Below are 23,948 nucleotides of genomic sequence, written 5' to 3'. Positions count from 1 at the left end.
AGTGATTAGGCAGTGTCTTGTTTTACGAGCAGTTAAATCCTACATTATAATTGTTAAAATACATTACTCCTTGCAACAGATTATGTAAAATAAGATTTTGGACCTTTTCTATTAATTTCCCGCCGTTATGTACTGAATACTTGAAATAATAATGAAAGAATAACGAAATTCTAGTATTTTCACTTGCTAAACAGCGACTGATCTTATTTAACTTCAGTCCGTATAACTTACAACATTTTAACACTTAAATAACGCACTCACGAAGGTTATGCCTTCGCAAAAGTAATTTGACCATTCAACGGCCACCCCTGCTGAAATGTTCAATAGTTTTTTAATAAAAGTTAACTGTTAATTAATTTTCCCACGGATTAATTAAAAGGCCAATAGTAGTGAAAGAAACCCTACTACTTACTAAAGGTTTCACAGAAGGTAAAAAACGATGATTACATTTCCATCTTTCTCAGTTACCAAGTTGTTAAGTTATTTCATGTTGAATCGAAACCTAAAAGTTGAGGGTAGTATTCTTTGGATTGGAAAAATGAACTACGGAATCTTTTTCTTTTATTTTTATTTTTTTTACAATAAAAGTAAATTTATTTTCAGGTACAAAAACAAAAGAAACTTCAAATTTACAATGGTGGAGATTAAATAAAACAAAAAATACGACCACAATAATGTGTCAGAAAATTAATCGAAGGTTCAAAGTACTTTTGTGTTGTTTTTTAATACTAACTTCAACCTGCCGTTATAGTGAGTCCTTTTAATGACTAAAAACGTTTTCTTATTCCACTTACTGTAAAGAACCCAGAAATAATTTAATTTTAAAAATGACATTCATGATTGTAGTGTGATTAAAATGATCGATAACCGCATAACCTTGATCCGACAACGCTGAAATTGGATTATTAATGATTAGTAAGTTTGCCTATTAGTAGTAAATACTAATAGGCAAACTTTTAAAATAAAATCTTCTGCAAGTTTAATATGAGTTTACTGTCGAGTTAAATCAATATAAAAAAATTAAAACTATTTTTCATTAGATATTCCGCAGTTTTAGAAAAAAAAAATTCGTATTAATGGAAAGAAATAGCACAGATTAGCGAGAAATTGACGAACCTAGTTATTAAGTTTCAATCTGTTTGGCCTAGTTATAATGCGGTGAAACAGTATTCAGAAGAATATAGAATGAATTATTGAATATTGAAAAATAGTGAATTATCGGAATATTACATCGAAATTAAAAACAATTAATATAAGAAACAAAAGTAGTATCCGTTACATTAAAAGAATATTGAAAAGCAGTCAAGTGTGTCAATAATAAGCTATTAATCAAGTTGTACTCTTTTACGTTATTTTTCATTATTATTTTTTTTTTACGAAGTACATACATGACCGTTAATGCTGCACGCTAACTCGATAAGTAAGCATGCAAACGCAGCATACATCTATACAATACAAAGTCAAGAAACAGTGGCAGTACATGCAACCTGCAACCAGATTGACTTTCATAATATAGAATTAATTTGTTTAGTACAGTAGTATAATAACTCAACTGATCACGAATCAAAACATTTAAACAAAATTAATAGTAAGTAGAATAAAAATAAATAAATAAATAAACAACATATAATTCGTTGTAAATACTTTCTTATATTATTTTATTCGATATTCCGTAGTAAATAAAAAGTGTATGTGACAAGTTCGATCATGCTATCTGATGTCAATACGAAAAATACCGATAATTAATTAATGAAATAAAGAAAGTTTTCGTGTTTTTAAAACCAGTTTATAAAATATTTACATCATAAACTTAATAAGAACCAGGAAAGTTACTATATTACACTCCCCCGATTACTTTATAAATAAATAATATTAGAGAAAATTAAAGAAATGAAACCGTTTCCATTTTATTAAAACAATATTTTATTAAAATTAGGTTTCCTTGTTGCTATTATCATCCTTTTTTTATTTATAAGGGAAAGTTAAATTTCAAATTATTTAAACTCATTTAATTAAATAAAAATTATATTCTTTTAATTTCATTTATTTTATTTCTATTTTTATTAGATAAAAGGATATGATTATATCTCTTTAAGGTTAAATTTTAAAAGTTTTAATAATTCGATTACAATTCAATTCAATTTTACATAAAAAAATAAATTTAAAGTAAAATTTTTATAAGCGAACGTACATAGAATCTCTACATATGAAAATTTATAGTCCAAACGAACATAAATAACTACGATGAATAAACAATATTTTTCGTATTACAAAAATGTTTTTAAAATTTTTTTTTTTAGCCTCCGGGAATCACCGTCAGGTATTACTTCAGAGAATGAATGAAGATGATATGTATAAGTAAAGTGTAAATCTTGTACAGTCTCAGGTCGACTATTTCTGAGATGTGTGGTTAATTTCAAACCCAACCACCAAAGAACACCGGTATCCATGATCTAGTTATTCAAATCGGTATAAAAACTGCCTTTACTACGACTTGATCAGCTGATTTGCGACGACGCGTTCACCGCTAGACCAACCCGTTCAGTTACATTACAAAAAGTTAACATAAATCAAATTGACGCAATTTCAAACAAAAATAAAACGAATATAACATATAAATTACGTTAGCGATGAGCATTCGATCGATACTAATAAAATATATTTTTTTTAATGATAAATTAATAACGAAATACAACGGTTATTTAACCGTTATCGACGTTATTACTTGAGATTACCTGAGATTAATAAAATAAATTAATGGATGGTGGAAGTTAAAATTTCAATAACTTAAGAGAAATGGAATAAAATAAGTAGAATTCCATATAAAGAAAGTAAAACGCTATTCACGATCAGTAATCATGACCTATATTGTTTAATATTCAACATTTTGCTCAAACTAACGATGTTCGAAATGATAATGAATTGTAATGTAGAACCTCAGCTACTGCATTCTGTTTGCGGCAACGACCACAGTGTAAGTAAAAGGATGAAGACTTAACTTTATTGCATATAAAAATATTTATGACTCATAAATATTTTATATTTTACAAGATTATTAGCTAAATAAATATTTTAATTTAAATAAACGGGAATCGTTAATAACTTATAACTTCCTGTATTAGTGTTATTATTAATAAAAATAATAATAATAATAAATAACAATAATAAATAATAATAATACTAATAGAGTATATATTTTTATGATCTATCATTGAATTATATTAAATAGTGTATAATAGTTGCGTTATATCCTTGCCCATGAATTTAATGTAGCTTTGTAATAACGATTAAAAAAAACCGAGGGTTGTCTTATTTTAATCCCCATTTTTCTTCTTATTCTCACGCAATATCATTTCGTTGCTGAAATTTAATACTAAAAACATTAAAAAAAAGTTTTTTTTTCGTTTTTGGACAGGTAGTTTTCCAGTCATCAGCGGTTTTCTGAAGTAAAATATTTCAATCCAAAAGATTCCAATTTTTATTTTTAAAAATTGGAAATTATTTTAATAAGAAAACGAAGATTATAATTAAAAATTGGCATTATTAAAACGGTGAAGAAATAGAATTTGAAATAAAAAAAATATCAGTAACATTAACTGCGAAGAGTAAAGTGTAGCTAAAATAATATGACATTTATCTATCATACCTTAAAAAACTGCCGAAAAACTACCTCCCTCTTACTCTTAACGTTATATGAAAACAAAACGATTAACATCAGCCTAGAGAAATGACATAATATCATGATAAATGTAAATATCTAACTTATTCCTTTGGTCCAGTGAACCTTTTTAACTAAAAAAAAGACCCTCAAAAAAAAATATATACAATGAATATTTCGCGACCCCCACCCCCAACCACAACCTAATTAAACCTAGTTAAAACTATTGCAACAAGCAAACATGAAGTGTACAAACATGACTAATTTACAGGTTCCAACTTGATATGTACGTGCTCCTTGTAATTTGGTCTGCTTTTATAATATTCGTTGTGAGAGCGTCATGTTCGAACATGCATATAATACGTTTGAACAAGTCGTGCTCTCAGCAATATAAAAGAAGCATAAGGGATTGCAGAAACTCAGTTTAGTATCGAATGCGAAGCGTGCGTCTGGTACCTTTATTTAAATTTTTAAAAGGGTAATTTCAGTGAAAATAATAATTGAGGTTTCAGTTTTTTAGTATGCGGTCAAACGGTGTAACTGTTTTTTTTTTGTTTTTTTTTTCAATTAGATTATGTAAAATGGATAAATTTATGAAAAACCGAAGTCAACCTCTACATCCAGTGAATCGATTAGTAAAAACACAAGACTGTACGATGACAGTTTTTTTAAATTATGGTTTTACCTCATGGATGGAAAGCCACACTGCGTTGTTTGTTTTCAAGTCCTTTCCGACGAAAGCATGAAGCCATCAAAATTAATTCCACATTTAGAAACTAAACATCCGGATCATAAAAGCAAACACTTGTAATTTTTCGAAAGATAATTAAAATACCACGACCAGCTCAGAAATATCTGCCGCTAAAACGTTACAACTACAATTCCCATCTGAAGATTTAGATACGTTTTGGCTTGCAAGTCGAAAGGATACGGAAATTTATTCATTGAAAATATTAATCCCTTTCGCCACGTCATACCTCTGTGAAAAGGTTTTTCGTCTATGGTTGCGCTTAAAACTAAACATAGGAATCTTTTTTATCACTTGAAAACAATTTGGTTTTGTGTGTTTCTAACATAGATGCATGTATGGAAAACCTTTTAAATAAAAAATAAACGAAACCATTAATTAATTTATTTTATTTACATGTGTAACTTATAAATGAAAGTTAAATATTTATAATAAATTTTTTTTTTTCATAAAAAGTTTTCATTACGTGTAAAGTTGTAGGCTAATTTCCCGACCCCAGATTGAGAAACGCTGATTTAGTCAATGAAACTTTTTGTATAATCTCACCTAAACATCAACCAACGGACAACATAAATTACTTCTAAATACTGAAATAAAATAAAAAAATATTACTGTGGACTACTGTAGATACAAGGCGCTGCAGGATCTCATACGAACATTCTAATAGCTTTTTTAAAAGTTATTCTTCACTAAAATTAGATGGAAAAATTACTGTTGGATGAATAAAACCAAATGAAGCGAGGACAGATAAGAAAGTTCGATAACTGGATAATTAATTATTCTTGTGCGGTTTGCACGGGCGTAAAGTCGAATTAGGTTAAAAATTAATTAAAAAGGATAATTTAAAAAAATATTTGTTTAAATTATTTTGTAAACATATTTTATAATGGAAGGAAATTTTATGAGTTAAAGAGAAAAAGAAATGTTAAATAAAAAAAAACATCTCCATTTTTTACCGTTATTACGAAGTTAGCTTTAAAGCTATTAATAGCAGACAATCTATTTTTATAATTTATTATTTTATAGAGGCGATTAAATATTGATACAATAAGCTATTTTTTTCTGATACCGAGATATTTTTAGATAAATAATTTTCTTTAAATATAAAACGGTCAATATTTAGATTGATTGACGTGTTTAAGCTGAAAACCACCACTTAGGTTTTGTTCTGATGGTGGGGAATTGACTGTTTCACTTCTATCCAAGTATTATTGTACACGTAAATTTTGTAATTTTATTCCATATTTTTGTTGTTAATTGTAATATTTCCATCAGTTGAAAGTATTTCTAGGTTACATACATTCATTTTATTACATTTAACACATTATTTTTCTTGCCGATAACTAATCTCTGTTTGATTTTTAATTAAAATTAATTCAAGGAAATGCTAATATTTTATCCATAATTATTTGTATTACTGGTTGCAACGCGTAATCTAACCATGTAGCAATAAGTACATATGTGCATTTAATCTACATATATTATAACATCATGTTGCCTAAAATCTGTATTCAAACAATCAGTAACGCGATTAATGAAATTAAATGAATTAATTTACTTACTTATACGTATCTGCTGAATTGATATAGTTCATTCTTTTATTCCGTTTGATGATTAGTTTACGTATTAGCCCAGGCGTGGTCATAAGGCCTGTATAATGACTTTATGCGGCTCGCAAAAAGTTTTTGAATATTAGGGTTTTATAAGCAATTGAATAATAGAAAATACGGAAATTTAAAAAAAAACTTGCCAAGAAATATTTAGTAATCTTCAGCTCAAGTTATATTTGTGAACAAACTTTTTCTTTAATGAATATACATAAAAGTACAACAAATTCCATAATACAATTTTGTTTACTTAAATGAATCGTTTTTTTATTTAATATTTTTTAATTTTAATATTTCGTTCAGCTCGTGAAAAAGGTTTTCTTTCCAATTCACCCCGGAGGTAAAATTGTTGGCCACGCCTGTATTAGCCAGATCAAAATGAAACATTTTACAACAGAGAAAAGGATTTATCAAAATTTATTATACAAGGGCTGATCCCATCCCCTTGAAAATATTAAAGAAAAAATACTAAAGAATCAACTTAGCTTCTAAAACAAAGTTGTCCCTCGTGGAGATGAGCAAATTCGGGGTTCTATTATCATAGTTAACTTACGTAGTTAACTATTAATTTGAATGTAACTCGGGAACGAGTTGTTCAATTCAATGACATTTAAAAAAAAAAAATTATATATATATAAATTTTCTCTACGACTCATCCGCAGCTTGTACACAGTTTATTCTAAAAAAAAAACGTTTTCCGGATACTGATCTTTCCTTCTCACAATCAGGAAATTTACGAACTTCATTCCTAAAGAATCCTCCTTGATACAAAATTATCAATCATTTTTTAAATGTACTTCGAGTACTGTTTTTGGGAGATTTTAACAAACATACTCACAATTAAGTTATAACAATTTAACTAATATCTCAATAACTAAAATATTTCTTGTGTAGAAGAAAAAAAATCATCGGAATAAAACGCCGAAGTCTTTTTTTAATTATTAGGATATGCATTTTTATTATTAATTTTAATTATGATATGATGGTTAAAAATGGTAATAAAACTCGTTATTTAATCTGAAGAGCAATCTTGGTTTGACATATTATAAGGTAAGTTGATTGGAAACAAATATCAAAATAGTTTTTATAAGTGCAGACTAATAAACTTTCTATCTCTAAAAGTTGTTTGTAAAGAGTTGTTCTAAATACCAATAAATAATGCGACAGCTAACCTTTAACGCTTTGATGGCTAATCCCAAAAAGGAAATTCTTTTTTAGAGTAAAGAAATTATCAAAACAGAACCTAAATTAAAACTAGGATACCAAAAATACTGTTTTGTTTAAGTTAACCAGTTAATTTAAATGAGTTGGCTAAAAAAATTGGAAAACGTAATGAAAACTGTGACTATTGTGAAAATAAAAGAATGAAAATTTATGAATTTATACTTTGGTTAAAGAATTCTAAAAGCTATTAAATATAATAACCGTACAGAAGAAGTAGTAAGGAAACGCAATATAATAAACAACGTAAACCAACATTTTAAACCCGGAAGAAAAAAAAAAGAAGATATAAAACCAAAGAGACAAGCAAAAAACCTCGAAATAATTAAAGGGTGGATAACTTGCAAAATAAAAATTAATTCCGAAGACAAGGTATAATTATCAGTTGAATGATACTGTAGCCAAATACAACACGGTAAACACCTCTGTAATGGCCAACTATATAAAGATTGTGGGTGAATTTACAGATGACCCAGCGACTATTATCAGAACATCCAATGGTGTAAAAAGGACGCGCACATGTATTAACATACGTAATCAATTTATAATTAGATATATATATATATCACAATTTACAATACTCAATACACAAAATATATGAATGTATCCAATAAATATTATCTACGTACATACCAGTATATCATTTAACCTAAAAAAAATTGCATAACTACGCAATAAAAGATAAAATGTTCTTTACACATAATCAGAAGAATTGAAAAACACTTACATTATGTAATGCGGGATCCGATTTCTTTAAAAGACAAAAACTAACCGCTAAAACGGATGTAAATGTAATACGTATTACATATGTTATCTCAAGCTTTTCAGCTGAATTTCATGAAGTTACGAGTGAACAATACTTTGAACATCAAAAAGATGGTAGATTATGTATAACTACGCTACTGACAACATTTTGCTAGATATAAAACATCAGTAACGATTAAGACAAGCAAAAAACATCTTGTTATCTACATGGCCATGTAATCTTCGTTTAAAACTTCTTCCAGTGATGTTTTCTGAAAAAAAATTTACGTCCGGTACATCAGAGGTTCTTAATCTACAAAATTAAAAAAGTTCTCATCGAAGAGCTATTAAGTGAAAAATGCGATGTAATCGTAAAAAAAATAAAAATACAATTAAATGTTTTTCTCAATTGTTTTGCACGTGATTATGGAAAACCCTTCAGTGTACTGAAATTTCTACTAATTTTCTGTATTTTATTTCTATATGCCCATAAATGTTTTTCTGAATTACAGACACTCTTCAATAAGTTATACTCGATGGATTAAAATTTTTGATAAACTCAAGAAATATTCTAGAATAGCTTATTTTAAGAGGTTTTTCCCTAATGTGAACATATTTCATTTCCTCAAAAATAATGAAATTAAAATGGTCTTATCTTATTTTTTAATTAATAATTATAGATTTATAAAATTAATTTTTATAGTGCATCGTTAAATCAGGAAAAATCAAACGTTTAAACGAGTCACGTATCATATTCTTATGAATCTGTATCGATGGACTGAGAGTCTAAAACCAATCGTTACTTCTCGTTTCGCATGTAGTAACACGATTAATAAAACAATGTTCTAAAAACAATTCTCTATAGATTGATAAACAACATATAAAGTTATAAGTATACTTGTACAGGAATACCAGACGTCATATCTACAAGCATATTAAAGAGTTTATAGCCTAAATTTAAATATAGCCTAATTTTTAAATATAGTTTTACTTCCTTCTACGAAGTACAGGAAGTATTGTGATTGAGAAAAATTTTAGTTTTCAGATTTCAACGGAAATATCCATTTTGACCGTCCCTGAATCCATTTGACTAGTTTCGGCGTGACATCTGTACATACGTGTGTACGAATCTCGCATAAATCAAAAACGATTAACCGTATAATGTTGAAATTTAGGATTTAGGACTGTTGTAACATCTAGTTGTGCACCTTCCCTTTTGATTGCAATCAGCTGAACCAAGTGTCCAAAAAAGTTGAAAATCACCAAAAAAAATCTAGATTTTGGACTTTTTCTTAATTGCAGTAAAAAGCCCAAATTGAGAGATTTTCAACGATATATCATAAGTCGTACTTATTTTAATTGGTTCAAGAGTTATAGTCAAATGAAATTTTAATTAATGAAATATTTGGAACTTACAAGGGAAAGCACATCGGCTCGAATCAGACTTCATCTCCTTTTTTTTTATTATTAATTAATTCTTTTATTAATAATTATTAATTTCTGATTGTAAAAAAAGGTATACAATAAAAAATTATTCAATAATAAAAAAAAATCAGAAGTTATTAGTGAAATAAAATTTTATGGACTTAAAAATGTGTATACGTAATTAATAGGCATTATTACATATGTGTAAATGTAATAGGTTTGGTGAAACATCTGATTATTTAATATTAATTCAAAATTACAATTTAGAATCGTATTATTTTTGAATTTTCTAGTTTATCTCTGTTTAATTTTATCTACATTAAAGTTAACTAAAAAATAACTGAAGAATAGACCCACACAAGAACAACATATACACTGAGGCATGCATGCTGGATCTTTAATAAATTGCAAAAAAATCTTTTCTTTTAGTTCGTTACTCCTCTGATATTATCGGGCAATATTCTCCCTCAAGTCGGTGTTGATCATTATTTCGTTTATATTTGTTTTTGTTGCCAATCATTTAATCGCTCTTGGTTTGATGTAATTTTTCTGATCTTAATTTGTGTACACGTTCTCTAGTTTTCAAATTTTCTCTCTTTATATTCATCACGCTCTTTTAATCTTTTTATTCTTTCCTTTGTCGTAACGTTCTCTTCCTCTTTATATTTATCATCTTCTCTTAATCTTTTTATTCTTTCTTTGGTTTTAACGTTTTCTTCCTCTTTATATTTATCCACTTCTCTTAATTTTTTTATTTTTCCTTTGTCTTAAGATTTTCTTTCCCTTCATATTAATCTTTTTTTTTTTGAGATGCATTTTTTAATATTATCTTTCTTTTTCGTGTTTTTCTCATCCTCTGAAGCAATACCTAACGGTGGAACCGCAGGTTAAACACAAAAAAAAATAAATTTAAGAAATTTCTGTTTAACAGTTATGGGCTTCCCGTGGGGACTATGTGTGTGGCTAGAGTGGTGAGGTATGCGAGCATCTCCTAGTAAGTATTTGAAAAACCAGGTACGATATTTTGTTTTTTTAAATTTTAAAACAGAAATTTAAGCCTAATGCTCAACCTGTTGCTTGTTTTAAAAATCTATCTTCAATATTTCATAAAAATATTTTTGTACCTGTAAAAAATAATTTTTTATCCAGTATATATGGTTTTATATAAAAATACAAGCTAAGAAAAAACCTGAGATTATAAAATCAATTCCGCCCGTCACCCGAACAATATGAGAGATACGAGTGCTCACTTCTAGGAACGGGCCTGAAGTTGAGTAGATGTATTTGTCTTATTTCGCGATCCCTTTCTAGAAATAGAGCGCGCCATCAATGCACCTACTTAACTCTACTCTACTCGTAAGTAGAGTTCTTTATCAGTACTCACCATTTCTTCTAACAATTGATCCTTTCCTCTCCGACAAGTTTGTTGCTAGATATCCATTGGAACCGTCTTAAGGATGTGGGAAACTAGATTTAATGTGTGTCTAGGTAAAAGGCTGTCTACGAATCTTTCTCCGGATACTCTGTTTCCTATCCGACTGCAGTACAAAACTGCAGACCAAACTGCGACTGCGATGCTTATCATGTAAATACGGTCTTAATATAAATTACAATGCTTGGATTTTAAATTTATGTTAGTGATGATCTTTCCTAATCAAATACGAGCTAAGATTAATAATTGTATGAAAACATTCCAACAAAGATGACTAGTATAACAAATTTTAACAATTTTAAATTAAGTTATAAATACGATATCAAATGGTTTATGTTTTTAGGCTTAATAATATGAATTTTAAGAAATGGTAATAAAAAAGGAAAACCTATTTTTTAGAAAGTATTACATTAACATTGAAGATACAAGTAGAAAAGTTTATTGAATTTGATTTGGAAAAAACTAGCACTTACTTAAAAGTAAATAATTTAAAATAAAAGAAAATAAATATCTCCTTACAGCAGGAACGAAAACAAATAAAAGACTACAGCAAATAAAACTTGTAATAGGAATTTACTGAGTACAGCAGTAAATTTTAATGAAAGAGACATTCATTCAATCAGTGTGGAATTTAAGCTACAAAACTTACTCTGCAAGGTTAAATCAACTTAAATAATTACAAACTTTATAAAATCTAATAAATCGATTTACATAAATATAACGAAAATATTAGACAAATAAAATATTTTCACATGATATTTTATTCACTTTTATATAAAGCGATAAAATTTAAATAAATAATATCTGTTAAGCAATAAATAAAATTAAAATTTAATAAATGAAACAATACGATCAAACCTGAATAATTTTTAATAAAAGAAAAATTATATTAAACAAGGTGTTTCTAGAAAACTTCATCCAGACGCATGATATTTCATTCACAAACAGATATTATTAAAGGTATCGAATTATCCAAGTCAAATAAAAATTTTCCACTTAAGATAAAAAAACATTTAAGGATGTATAATTGGAAAAAGATTATACTTCATTATATCGAAGAAAATAAATTTTAGAGTAATTTATAACTGACAAGTTCTGAATTTCCCGTACGTTCCGAAAGTACGGTGTTCAGACAACTCCTTAAACAGTACAACGATCGGATTCAACAAAATAAACAAGTTTCTCATAAATAAAATCTCTCTCTTATAAATGTATATGTAACCGCAATAATTTCATACAAAGCTCAATTTATTGTTTCAACAAGAATTTTTAAACTAACTTTCTACATAAAAAAATTCATACGTTTATAAATCTACGATAATATAGAAAATTGAACAGTACAAAAAATTGATACATAAATCATTCATCTACGTACAAATTGGCATAAAGCAAATATAAAATAAAAACAGCTTTCATAATTCTCGATTTTAATAAATGTTATTATAATGTGTCCACAAACACTATAATTTTTTTTTAGTAGTAAGTCATGTTAATATTCTTTTTGTAAATCTAACTGTAAACGGTAAAGAGCATTTTAAAAACACGAATTGGTTCTGGACAACAAAGCACTGTCTCCCCCAATACACTGAGAATGATTGAGATCAATTTATTAATTAGGAATATATCAGTGAGGTCTCTAGGAAATAAATTACCAGAGGTTGTCGAGTTATCTACCGGAAGGTGACGTAATAGATCTTTATAATGATTACACCTCCCAATATGAGAAGAATCCTTTTTTTGAGGGAATAAAAACTATCTTAAAACTATTAATATGAAATACAGCAACAGACATGTACAGAAATTATTTAAAAAACTTGAAGGTAACAAATGTATTAAAAGGACTACCTTCATTCATTAGTCGTCACTGTTTCGCAGTTGAAGATTAAAGGATTAGATGTTGCCTCTCGACGTAAAACAGTAGCAACTTTGGTATGGATGAATTGAACGTAGATTTTAAAAAGTAGATAAGATTGATCTGCAGTAAAGTTGCAGTATGGATAATCAAATTCAACAATTACAAATATGCCTCCACGAGAAGTGGCATGGATTGTTGTAGACGGGATACGGGAAAAGGCCTTAGTGAGCATGCGCATGAGCTGCAACTACTCGTTCTAAAAGTATTAGTCAAGTAAACGTTGTTGTGTTTTGACTGTCACTCTTGGTATTTATGGTTCATTTTTGAAATACATAGCGGTAGTGTTTTTTTAATTTTTGTTTTGTAATTACGTAACTTTTTAAGTTAGTTTTAATAATTATGATAGAAAAAGATTCGAATGTTCGAAAACGAGGTAAAATATCCCTGAAAGAGAATTATTTGCTCACGACATAGATTGTTGCAAGGAAGAGAAAAAATTAAACAGACTGACGATTTCACTAACTAAAGCTATCGAACGAGCAGCAAAATACTGTAGAGTGATATGAAAAACTGTAACTGCTATAAAAAAAAAGGTCGTGTTAGTACAGGTGAATCGCTATCAACTCCTGGGAAAAAAATAAGCGTCATTACCGTAACGCAGACATCGATAGTTTTGATCGGAATGTTATTAGAAAAATAATCAAAGATTGTTAGTCCGACAAAAAGTTGACCCGACAATTTTAAAACTTCTTCCGATCTTAAAAGAGCGAATCAGATTTAAAAGAAAAAGAACCACTGTCCGGAAAATTTTAACAGAAATGGACTTTAAATGGAAGACCTGTCCTTTGAATCGTAACGTGTTAATGGAAAGACAAGACATAATTAATCTAAAATGTATATATTTACAGAAAATTATGTAAGTTAGAACAAAGGAAGGAAAAATACATTTTATAGACGAAACTTGAGTAGATACCAATTTAAATTTTCAAAAATGTTGGCAAAATAAAAATATCTTGGGAACAATTAAAACTACCATTGTGTCCAAGAGACTTGTAATCGTTCACATCGGGTCTTCTGAGGGGTCATTACCACGGGTAAATGAATGCTGCGAATTTTGAGTTCTGAATAAAAGAGAGTAACCTTAAATTTAGAATAAGGAAGTGTTATCATTATGAACAACGCGCCATACCACGTAATGAAAATAAAGTGCTGGTTAAATAATCTTTAAAAGGAGACATGATCAACTACTTGGGGCAAAATGGTGTTTTCATTGTGATGAGAAGTTGAGGAAAGTTGACCTATTTTAGTTGATACAACAATTGCCGCCAAAATAGAAAGAATACAAGGTTGATAAACTACTGGCCCCACATGGTCATTCTGTACTATGAATTCCCCCTAACATGTGCGAATTAAATCCCATCCAGTTAGCTTGGGCAAAATTTAAGACACATCAGATGACATATCACAACCATAACATGTCATAACACAACCGGTGACATGTCATTAATCATACTGCGAGAACTTAGATATATGATAATGAAAGTGTCAACTAAAAACTGGTCATCATACTGCAAAAATATCATCAAATTTGAATATGAGTTTTGAACTAAATATGAAATTTGGAAAGATGCAGTCGACAAAGTTATCATTAAGTCTCAGCGGTTATGATAGTAGTGAAGATGAATCAGAGAACACTGATGAAGAATCAGTTGAAGGTGTTTGGAGGAAAAGGAAAGCAGTGAAAATGAAGCTCAAGTGGTTTCATTAAGTGTGTAAAATGTTCAGTAAATCTTCTTGATTTTATATCATGCACACTACATTACACCTTGTGGAATACTGTAGACCTACAAATATCGCATATGGCAGAATATTCCAAATTATATTTACATTCTAAATTAACAGAATACCAATTCCTTGGTATTCTGTTAATTATCATCCGATCTCGCTATTTTGTCATACATATAACCTCTTTGAGTAGCTAATTCTGAATTGAATAATTCCTCACAAAACCACATTAATTGCTTAGAAGGGTGGTTTGTGGAATAGTAAATCAAGCACAGCAAAAGTATATTTACCTGTGTAGAAGATTATCTTCTAGATTATCATCTTCTACTGCAGTGTGATCATGAGTTAAAGAGTGATTTAGTTACTAATTAAGTTTTGATATATTACTAGATTTCAATCTTACTAAGGTAGTAACACAGAAGGAAATTTAATTATAAACCGTTTTATACTCTGAATAAAATACTCTGGTTTTTATTACTCTGAATGGTAAAAATAGTGGATAGAGTTTACAAGGAAAGATTTGCCTCAGAGTAATGTGTTTGCGTCAGTGTTATTTAACATTTATACAAATGACCATAGTATCTACCTTAAACCACTTTTTATATGTCGGTGATTTGGCTTTGACCAGTCAGACACAGATTTCGAAGATACTGAATAGGCATTAAGGAATGGTTTGGAAGTTTTGTCTGTATACTACGATCATAATCAAGTAAATCTAATCTTCAAAAGAAAGAAGTGGCCACCTTTCACCTACTGAACAGGCTGGCTCGGAGATGGTTTAATATGACATTACGTAATGAAAATTTGGAATTTACTGGTCACTCGCTTATCTAGGAGTTCCTTTGATCGCTCTTTATCTTACTAGTGTCCTGTGTTACGAGCAAATCAAAATTAACAGCCAGAACTAATTTCGTAGAAAGGAGTCGGTGGAGAGCTCAACTCCACAAGCTAAGGGGTCAGCCTTAGCACCATAGCTATGAGGTATTCATCCACTTAGTAAGCTTGTCCTGTTGATGTAATTCTACTCACGTATAAAAAAATCATACAACTTTGAGTGATACTTTTAGAATAGTAAACTAGATGTTTAAGACCGACTCCAATTGCTCTATACATCTGCTCGTGGGTATTGCCCTTCCACTGTAATTAGATTTATTGTTACAAAAAAAAAAAAAGCTGGCCCAGGAAATGGATTTTCTCCTTGCTTTATTTAATTATATATGTCAACCAATCACATCTATGAACAAGAAAGAGGTCTAATAAGGCCTCCCTCGTTGACTGTTCCATGGGAGTCTACCCAAAGAATATGCAGATATTGTTACAAAATTGACTAAAATTGTTTGTAATTTTCAGTAGAATAACTGGAGAAGTTTAAAGAAACTGAAAATAACAGCCAATTCATGTAGTAGGGCCTCACAAATGAATTTTGAGTAAATGTGTTGAGGTACAAACTAGATGACTGTAATGTATATATCATCCTATTTCCTGCAGATATGATGATTTTGCATGAGTTAATGTACTGTTCAACAGCCTTTTCTACGTCCTATTGTAATAACCTGTAATTATTTTTATTTTTTTTATGTACCATATATAAAATTGTGTTTTATGGTGAAATTTGTTCTTTCTGCAATATTTTAATGAGCTTTAATTTGTTTGTAAAAAAGCAGGTTTGAATTGAAATTTTTACTTTAATTATTATTTAAGTTAAATTTACCTTTTTTGTTTAGCGATGCCCTCAATCCCGAACTTCTCGAAAATGGTGACAACAATGGTCTTAATTTAACTTCACCTTGTTTTATTGATTCTAGTAATCGTTCCCTCGGCGTAGACGGTTCCATAATTTTGGGTGCCAATTTTCTCTCAGATGCCTGTAATAAAATTCATGAGAAAATATTAACTAATTTTTAATAGAAATAATTAATATTAGTAATGTATCAAATTAAAACGATTTCCTCAACCAAGTAAAACTAAATATTAATTTGAAGAAAAAATATCTGATGTGGACACATGACTTCCTTATACACCTATTATATTACATACACATTTTTTTTTAAATGAAAAGTGCATAAAATTTTATTTCATTCATCAAATATTTTTTCATATTTTTTTTTTATTGTTATTACTGATTCATTATTTATAGTAAAAACATTTTACAATTTGAGATTAATAATTATTAATAAATCAACATATTTAAATTAAGAAAAAGTTAACAAAAAAAGGAGATAAAGTCAGTTCTTTCCCCTCGTAAAATCCAAATATTTCATTAATTAAAATTTGAATTGGCTATAATTCTGGAACCAATGAAAATAAGTATCACTTATGATATATCGTTGAAAAGCTCTCAATCAAGGCTTATTACTGCTGTTAAGAAAAATTCAAAATCCAATTTCTTTTGGATTTAAGGCTGTTTTGGACACTTTTGGTTCAGTTGATTGCAATCAAAAGGGGAGGTGCAAAACAAGATGTTTACAGTCATAAATCCGAAATTTCAAAAACCTACGGCAAATCGTTTTTGAGTTATGCGACATATACACACACACACACACGTAGATAGGTACGTGACAGACGTTACGCCGAACAAAATTGATTAAGGGGTGGTCAAAATGAATATTTCCGTTGAAATCTGAAAACCGACATTTTTCGCGATCACAATCCTTCCTTCACTTCGTACAAGGAAGTAAAAACAGACTTTTCTAAGAAAATTCAGGACTTAAAAGAAATATTTTATTTTAATCAAACATGTTCAAACAGAAATAAAACAATATAACTGTATATGTAGGTTGTACCGATGAACGACTAACAATCTGAATATAAATTCGACCGCTAGGTAGGCAAAACTTCATCTCTAGATTAATTTTTTGAGTACAGTACGACATATACATGTGGAAGGTAGTTAATATAAAATTGCTAAAATTTCAGTGAAAGTAAAATAGAAGATAAATAAAGATACCAAAACACAAAACAAAAATTTAAGAAGCTATAATAAAAAAAATCTCATAAATACTGAGGTGGAGAATTCATAGCAAATTTATAATATATTGATATCTCATGGAAATTCCTTACTTACTGCAGATAAGATCATAGGTTAAAAAAACTATAATAAATAGATTATACCTCTAAAGAACATAAAAAATAATAATTTGAAACAAAAACTTTCTGATCACTTGAAAGAAACACGGAAGAATCAATTCAGAAGGAAGAAATTATCAAATAAAATTTTACCAAAAAGTAATTCTAATATAAATACACAAGCTATAACTGAAAATTACACCTCTTTTGACAAAATATTAAATTTTATACAAATGTTATAAGGTATAAGCTTGTATATTGCAAGCTCCGAGTAAAAAATTCAGTTAGTCATTACATTAGAAAAAATTCAGTAAATTATTACGTAGTGACAAAGTGTGATTCTATTACTAATCTTTTGCTACATTATACAGGCAGTTATTTCTAACTAGACTGAATAAGTCAACTATGCAAACGATTAAGGTGCACTGTTGTATATTATTCTAATATATTTTTTGTGAAATAAATAGTTCAATACTAGTAATAAGTTTCGCAACGTTTGTACTTCGCTCTTCCCCTTCATATCGCAACCAAACGGAATTTGGACCGGTCAATATATTAACAAAGTACAGATTAACTCCTTGGAAATTTATACATAACCAAGATAAATACCCGGTAAACAAGAGTCATAGCGTATGTAAAATCTAAAGGGAAGTTCTCCCTGTAAACTGCCTCTAATTGCCCCCTCTACCCTTCTACGCTACGTAAGCAGTACGTGCTGTTTAAAAATAATTTTCGTAAATAATACACCCGTCAAAGAAAATCATAACATTATAGCCTATAATATGAACAAATCATTTCATAAACTTTTGTATTATGTCATTTTTATCGTTTATTTATAGCAAAACCTTGGTTTAACATGCTTGAAAAAAAACCATATACTTCATATACATCTTGAACAAAATATTACGCATAAATGATTTTATTTGTAATAAAAAATTACCAGAACATATTTCGTTACTATAATAATAACGTCATAATTGGATTAGGTGCCAGTCATTGCAAATTAATGGATGTACCTTTTGGAATATACAACTTTGACTGCTGGTGTGAGGTGAAGTTGCTGACTAATGTTAAGAGTAGTGGAGGGTATACCACAGCGCACTACTGACACGCTTTCAGTGTATTACATACACTATAGTTATGGAACTTAATCTTATTCTTCAAAGGAAAGGTAAACAGTAATCTGTTTAATTAATTAATATACTTTTAAAGGATAAACATAAACGTAAGGATGTATTGCGCACGTAACAAAATCATGTAAATCTAGTAATACACTTTTGTAAATATTTAATTAAAAAAAAGTATTAGGACATGATTAAAAATTTAATTTAATTCATATGAAGAGAGAATTGCTTTAACACAAATCAATTTTTTAAAATGTAATTTTATTTAATCACTTTATAAATATGGTTTATTTAAAAAAAATTAATTCCCGTAATTATTAAAAAAAATGTAAAATCCACATTTAATACATATACCGAATTAAATTAAATATGCAAGGTTTAAAATAGCGAGCGGCTTATAATCCGATTAACAAGTCTAAATATCTCGATATTCCACAACCAACACAGATTTCAGATTATCGTATAAGCTTGTATGTACAAATTGCGGCTAAATAAATTTAGACAACTGAAAAATCAATAGAACCACTCACCCACCCACCCACCAAACCACCTTTCGAAAGACATTCATAGAAAGAGAAAAAGAAAGAAAATAATATCGATAATAAACCTGGTGTTGAACAGTAGGAAACAAAAAAACTTCATCATAAAGTAATTTTTATTGTAGAAGCAAGACATCTACAATACTGAATTTTAAAAGTAAGAAAAAATAAATAAATACAAGTATTATATGCTTTTTAATAAACTAATTCAAATTTAAAAATCTGGTTTATTCATATGCATTAACAGGTTGATTTAATATTTTACGATTTTTTCGGCAGTACTTCCGCAATCTTTGTTAAAAAAAGAAACAAACTCCTACTGATTTATTCTGTTCAGTTAAGAGAAAATTATGGAATAATAAAATATAAAACGACAAACGATTTTTATTTTGTTTCCTCCTTAAAAGTTGGTAAAACCATAACTGTGTTAACGTTAAGTTAAAATGTTTGAACTAGGAAAAAGTAACGGCAGATGAAGTAAAAGATTTAACAGGCACATTTACCAAAAAAAAACTTAACTTAAATCTGTAAACTTTCTAGACCCTTTCTTATAGACATCCACGCCACCTTCAGTCGTACGAGTAACAAAATACGGTTTCACTACATTCCACTTTCTGTCATCCCACGCAACAATCCATATATTGTTTTAAATATGCGGATGTCGAGTCATCTACAGAAATTATTACATATAGAATTTTCTTATTATAGCCCACAAATCTGAATTATTTTCTTTTAACAACAAATACGTAAATGTGCAATATTTAATAAATTTAAAGTAATACACAAATACTCTAATTTGTAATTAAATAAAGTTTTGTATTTGTATTTACTGTACGTTAAGAACGATTAAAGATAATTACCGTCATACAACAGAAAGATCCGTAAGCATTTCGACATTGAACATTTTATCATCATACAAAACCAAATCTTCATTCATGTTTACGCCAACAGAATATTAGAAAAAAGAATGATTTCAACAAGTCAGTCGAGAAGTGATCCAAGAATATAATCCCTTCCCTCACTGGAGCAACCTTTAATAGCAGCCAGAAATTTCATTTCTCAACTATGCATTCGCATCATATTATTCTCCTGATAATTCAACTGCACTATGTAAAAATCGGTCATATTATTTTCGTCTCAGGTGTTCGGAAACTTTAAATAATTCCGCATAGAGGTGAACATTTAGTAAGTATCATGTCAATTTCATGTTTTGGTCATAGCTAATATTACGAGTATGTTCAATGTAACTGAAAATATTAATTTGACTTAAAACAATATTAATAACTATTTGAAATTTATAGAAAATTATGTACAAAAAAAGTTACTTTAGCTATTCTGAAATCAGTACGTACTATCGCCGATTTCGCATATGTTAATTGTATAAACTTTCTGGGGATTCTTGTTCCTAAGCGGTAGGTACAAAACGTGCAGCTTGGGACTGAACCAAATCCTCCTACAAATGAATGAGTGAGTGACATGCGCACGCGCACACACACATACCAAGAGAAAGAGAGCCTCCCACGGAAAAATCTCAAATTAACTTAACATAAAGACCTACTCAAATTGTGAGTTTCAACCTTCTTAGATGTCCATAAATGTTCTTTTGGACGGAGTAAGAGAAACTGACTTATACGTGTAGTACTTTTAAAGAAATATTCTCGATTTTCCGAGTATAAAACTCAGTTTACTTAATATTTCTTTACTAAAATAGGTTATAATTTACTTTCATTCTCTTTTTGATCTTTATATCAAATTAAAATTATAACCTGAATTATATGAATTTTTAGCTGTTACATTTTCTGCATTAACCTACACAGATATGGTTGCCTCTGCCACTGAAATTAAATTGGCTTCAAAGAACTTTTTTCTTTTAAGGAGAACACCTTTTAAATTCCTACAAAAGCAGGATTTTCTTTTATCCTTCTATATACAAAAGTGGATTGCAAAATTTATGAATTTAAAATTTACTTCCACGTTACGTGTTTTTTTTTCTTTTAGAAATTAGACTTAATCATACTAAAAATAAAAACAAATTAAATCTTAATTATGAATTACATAGTTATTTTCTAAATTAATATAACACTTACTGAACTAGATAACTAATTGAGCAATATATACATTATATAAAATAACAGTGTATTATATAATAATACAAAATAATTATTCTGCCTTTTTACATATACTGTAATTAACTAGTAAAACTATATCTTTGCGTTTTTTAATTATATTTTTCACCGTTATAAAAATTACCTAATTTATGAAGTCAATGCCTGTAAAATCATAACAATAATTAATACATTTAGAAGACTAATATAAAAATACACAAACACGTTCGTTCCTTCACACGTTAACACTTATTAGTAGTATAGTAGTATTACAACATGACAATGTAACATTAATTTAAAACACAGTTAATTTTATCATGAATGTAACTACAACTGTTATTACATAAGAAAGTTACGGGCCGCAATGATATGAGAAAAAGAAATTAATAGCACTGTATGTGTTTTTATAATAGATCTCAAAATACAGTTCACTGTCAACCAATGCACAGAACTATTCAGTATTCTGTCTTATAACTAACTATACATCATTTTGTTAATGATGAGAAAAAATAAAAATTTAACTTAATATACATTATTTGCTAAACTTAATTATATTATTTACAATTTAAAAAAAAAAATAGCCAGTTTATTATTTAAAATAATTATCAAAATTATTATTTGATACTACTTTTTCCTTTTTAACAAATTTAATTTAACATTTAATAACCAAAAATATTTACATATTGGTTTTTCAAATATTCAACATTCAGTTTACATTGTTTAAAGTTCAGTATACGTTTTGAGATATGGTCTCTTTACTTTGTTTACAGACTTAAATTGTCAGGTGTTATAAATATTTTATATGTCTTTTAAACTACATATATAGACATTTTTGAAACAATGTTTCTAGACAGTACCGAGATATTACAAAAAATTTGCAAAATTGAGATAAAAATTCTTGGACTTTTAAAAGAAAATGCAATTTAAAAAAGTTGCATTTTAAAAAAAAAATTAAGTCTAGAGAGGATGTCCTTTATATCATACTAAGCTTAATTTTTTATACTCTTAACACAGTGATTCCCAAACTGTGCGCCGCGGTGCCCCGGGGAACCGCGGCCTCTTCACAGGGGCGCCGCGAAATATTGTAAAAGCTTCATAATTAATTGAACCAAGATATTTATAATTATTAATTTAATGTTAATAAAATTAAAAAATAATGAAGATACAAGAGTTTTATTAATTTTTATCTCTTGCTTACGAGTAGTCATACTTTTACTTAGGGTAGGGCGCCCTGGAAAAATTTTAATTGAAAAAGGGCGCCGCGACTTGGAAAAGTTTGGGAACTACTGCTCTAACATATTTTAAGTTGGTAAAATTTTAGTAGATGACACGAAAAGTTGTTTTAATTAAGGAGGTATCTTTTCGTATTATTGTATTGTTTACATACCAATAAGTCATGGTAGTCCATTAAGTGCAATCGTATAAGCATGCTAGGTCATCCTTCTCATAGAGATTCATAGCTTCCGGATTTTCGTGATTTTACTCGTTTTCAGTCATATGTGTTGTTATTAAGGCATTTAATTTCTTTACGTATTGAAGGAATATTCAATGTTTCCACATGGATATGTATCGCTAAGCTTTCGTGATGATTCGAAGGATATTATTTAACTAGAAACTTTACCATCTAACATTGCTGTGCCTTGATGTATCTCAGAACTATGCGCACACACAGCAGGGTTTAAAGATTGTGTTGTATATTGGTAATTTGTTATACAGTGACAACTGTACTTTTATAATTTTGTATGTGTATCATCTAGGTAATCTCGGTCCAAGTGAACTACAAGAGATTAGTTTTAAAATTCAAAATAAATAACGGGTAACTTATTTCTATCTGTATCAATATTTTCCTGTAATATAATTCTCCTAAAATAATTTTAGAATGCTGTTTTACCCAAATTATAATCAAAAGAAAATTTTTAAAAAAGTGATACAACAGTGTCTTTGACCGTCAAAAACAAATCAAACTGAAATTAATTTTGCTATGTAAATAAGCGCAATGAATTTATTAATTGTACAAAATTTTCAATTTACCTTCAATTTTTTAAGTTACATTACACACAATCGTATTAGAAAGATTCGTTTCAAATTTTCAATTTTTGAAATAAAAATATCTATTTTAAATCTATTCATTTTATCCACCATAGTGAAATATTAAAATACGAGTTTGACGGCAATTCCTATTTTTCCATATATTTTAATCTCAATGGAAGGGAACTACGAAATATAACTGTAAAATTAATAAATATCAATACTAATAAAATAAAAAAGGAAATTGATTTTGTTAAATTAGTTTATTTCTCAAGACAGATCCAATAAGATAATTTACTTATTTATACAACTCTGTCCTACGAAAAAAAAATCATCATAAAACGCACAGAAATATCAATTTTAATTGAATAAAAAATTGATGAGTAAAATGATTGCTAAAATATAGCATTCTCATCTTCCTCATGAATCTTCGTTCGATAATTTATTTACTTTTTTTGAGACTATGTCGTGCTAACATCGCATAAAGTGATTGATGAAAACACGAATTTATCTGCTACACCTGACCTATTGCTTGACCTCATTTTTTTCCTACATATAGTCAGTTGACTGAAAATCGGGTCAAAGTTAAATAAACTACGGAAATGAAAGGG

The 23,948-nt window shown here is 28.6% G+C and overlaps 1 protein-coding gene across 4 annotated transcripts in view; it reads right to left on the bottom strand.

Annotated features, from left to right (window-relative positions):
• spir (spire type actin nucleation factor) overlaps positions 1-23,948 on the bottom strand; it is a 713,663-nt gene that overhangs the window by 297,615 nt on the left and 392,100 nt on the right. For all 4 annotated transcript variants that reach the window (XM_075355415.1, XM_075355416.1, XM_075355418.1 and 1 more), the window contains one exon: positions 16,187-16,340. In XM_075355415.1, the coding sequence (XP_075211530.1) occupies positions 16,187-16,340 (154 nt within the window). The remainder of the gene's footprint in view (positions 1-16,186; positions 16,341-23,948) is intronic.

Source organism: Lycorma delicatula, chromosome 2 (genome assembly GCF_047948215.1).
Source record: "Lycorma delicatula isolate Av1 chromosome 2, ASM4794821v1, whole genome shotgun sequence".
In the NCBI taxonomy this organism is placed as follows: domain Eukaryota; kingdom Metazoa; phylum Arthropoda; class Insecta; order Hemiptera; family Fulgoridae; genus Lycorma; species Lycorma delicatula.
This window is presented reverse-complemented; position numbering and strand designations above follow the sequence as displayed.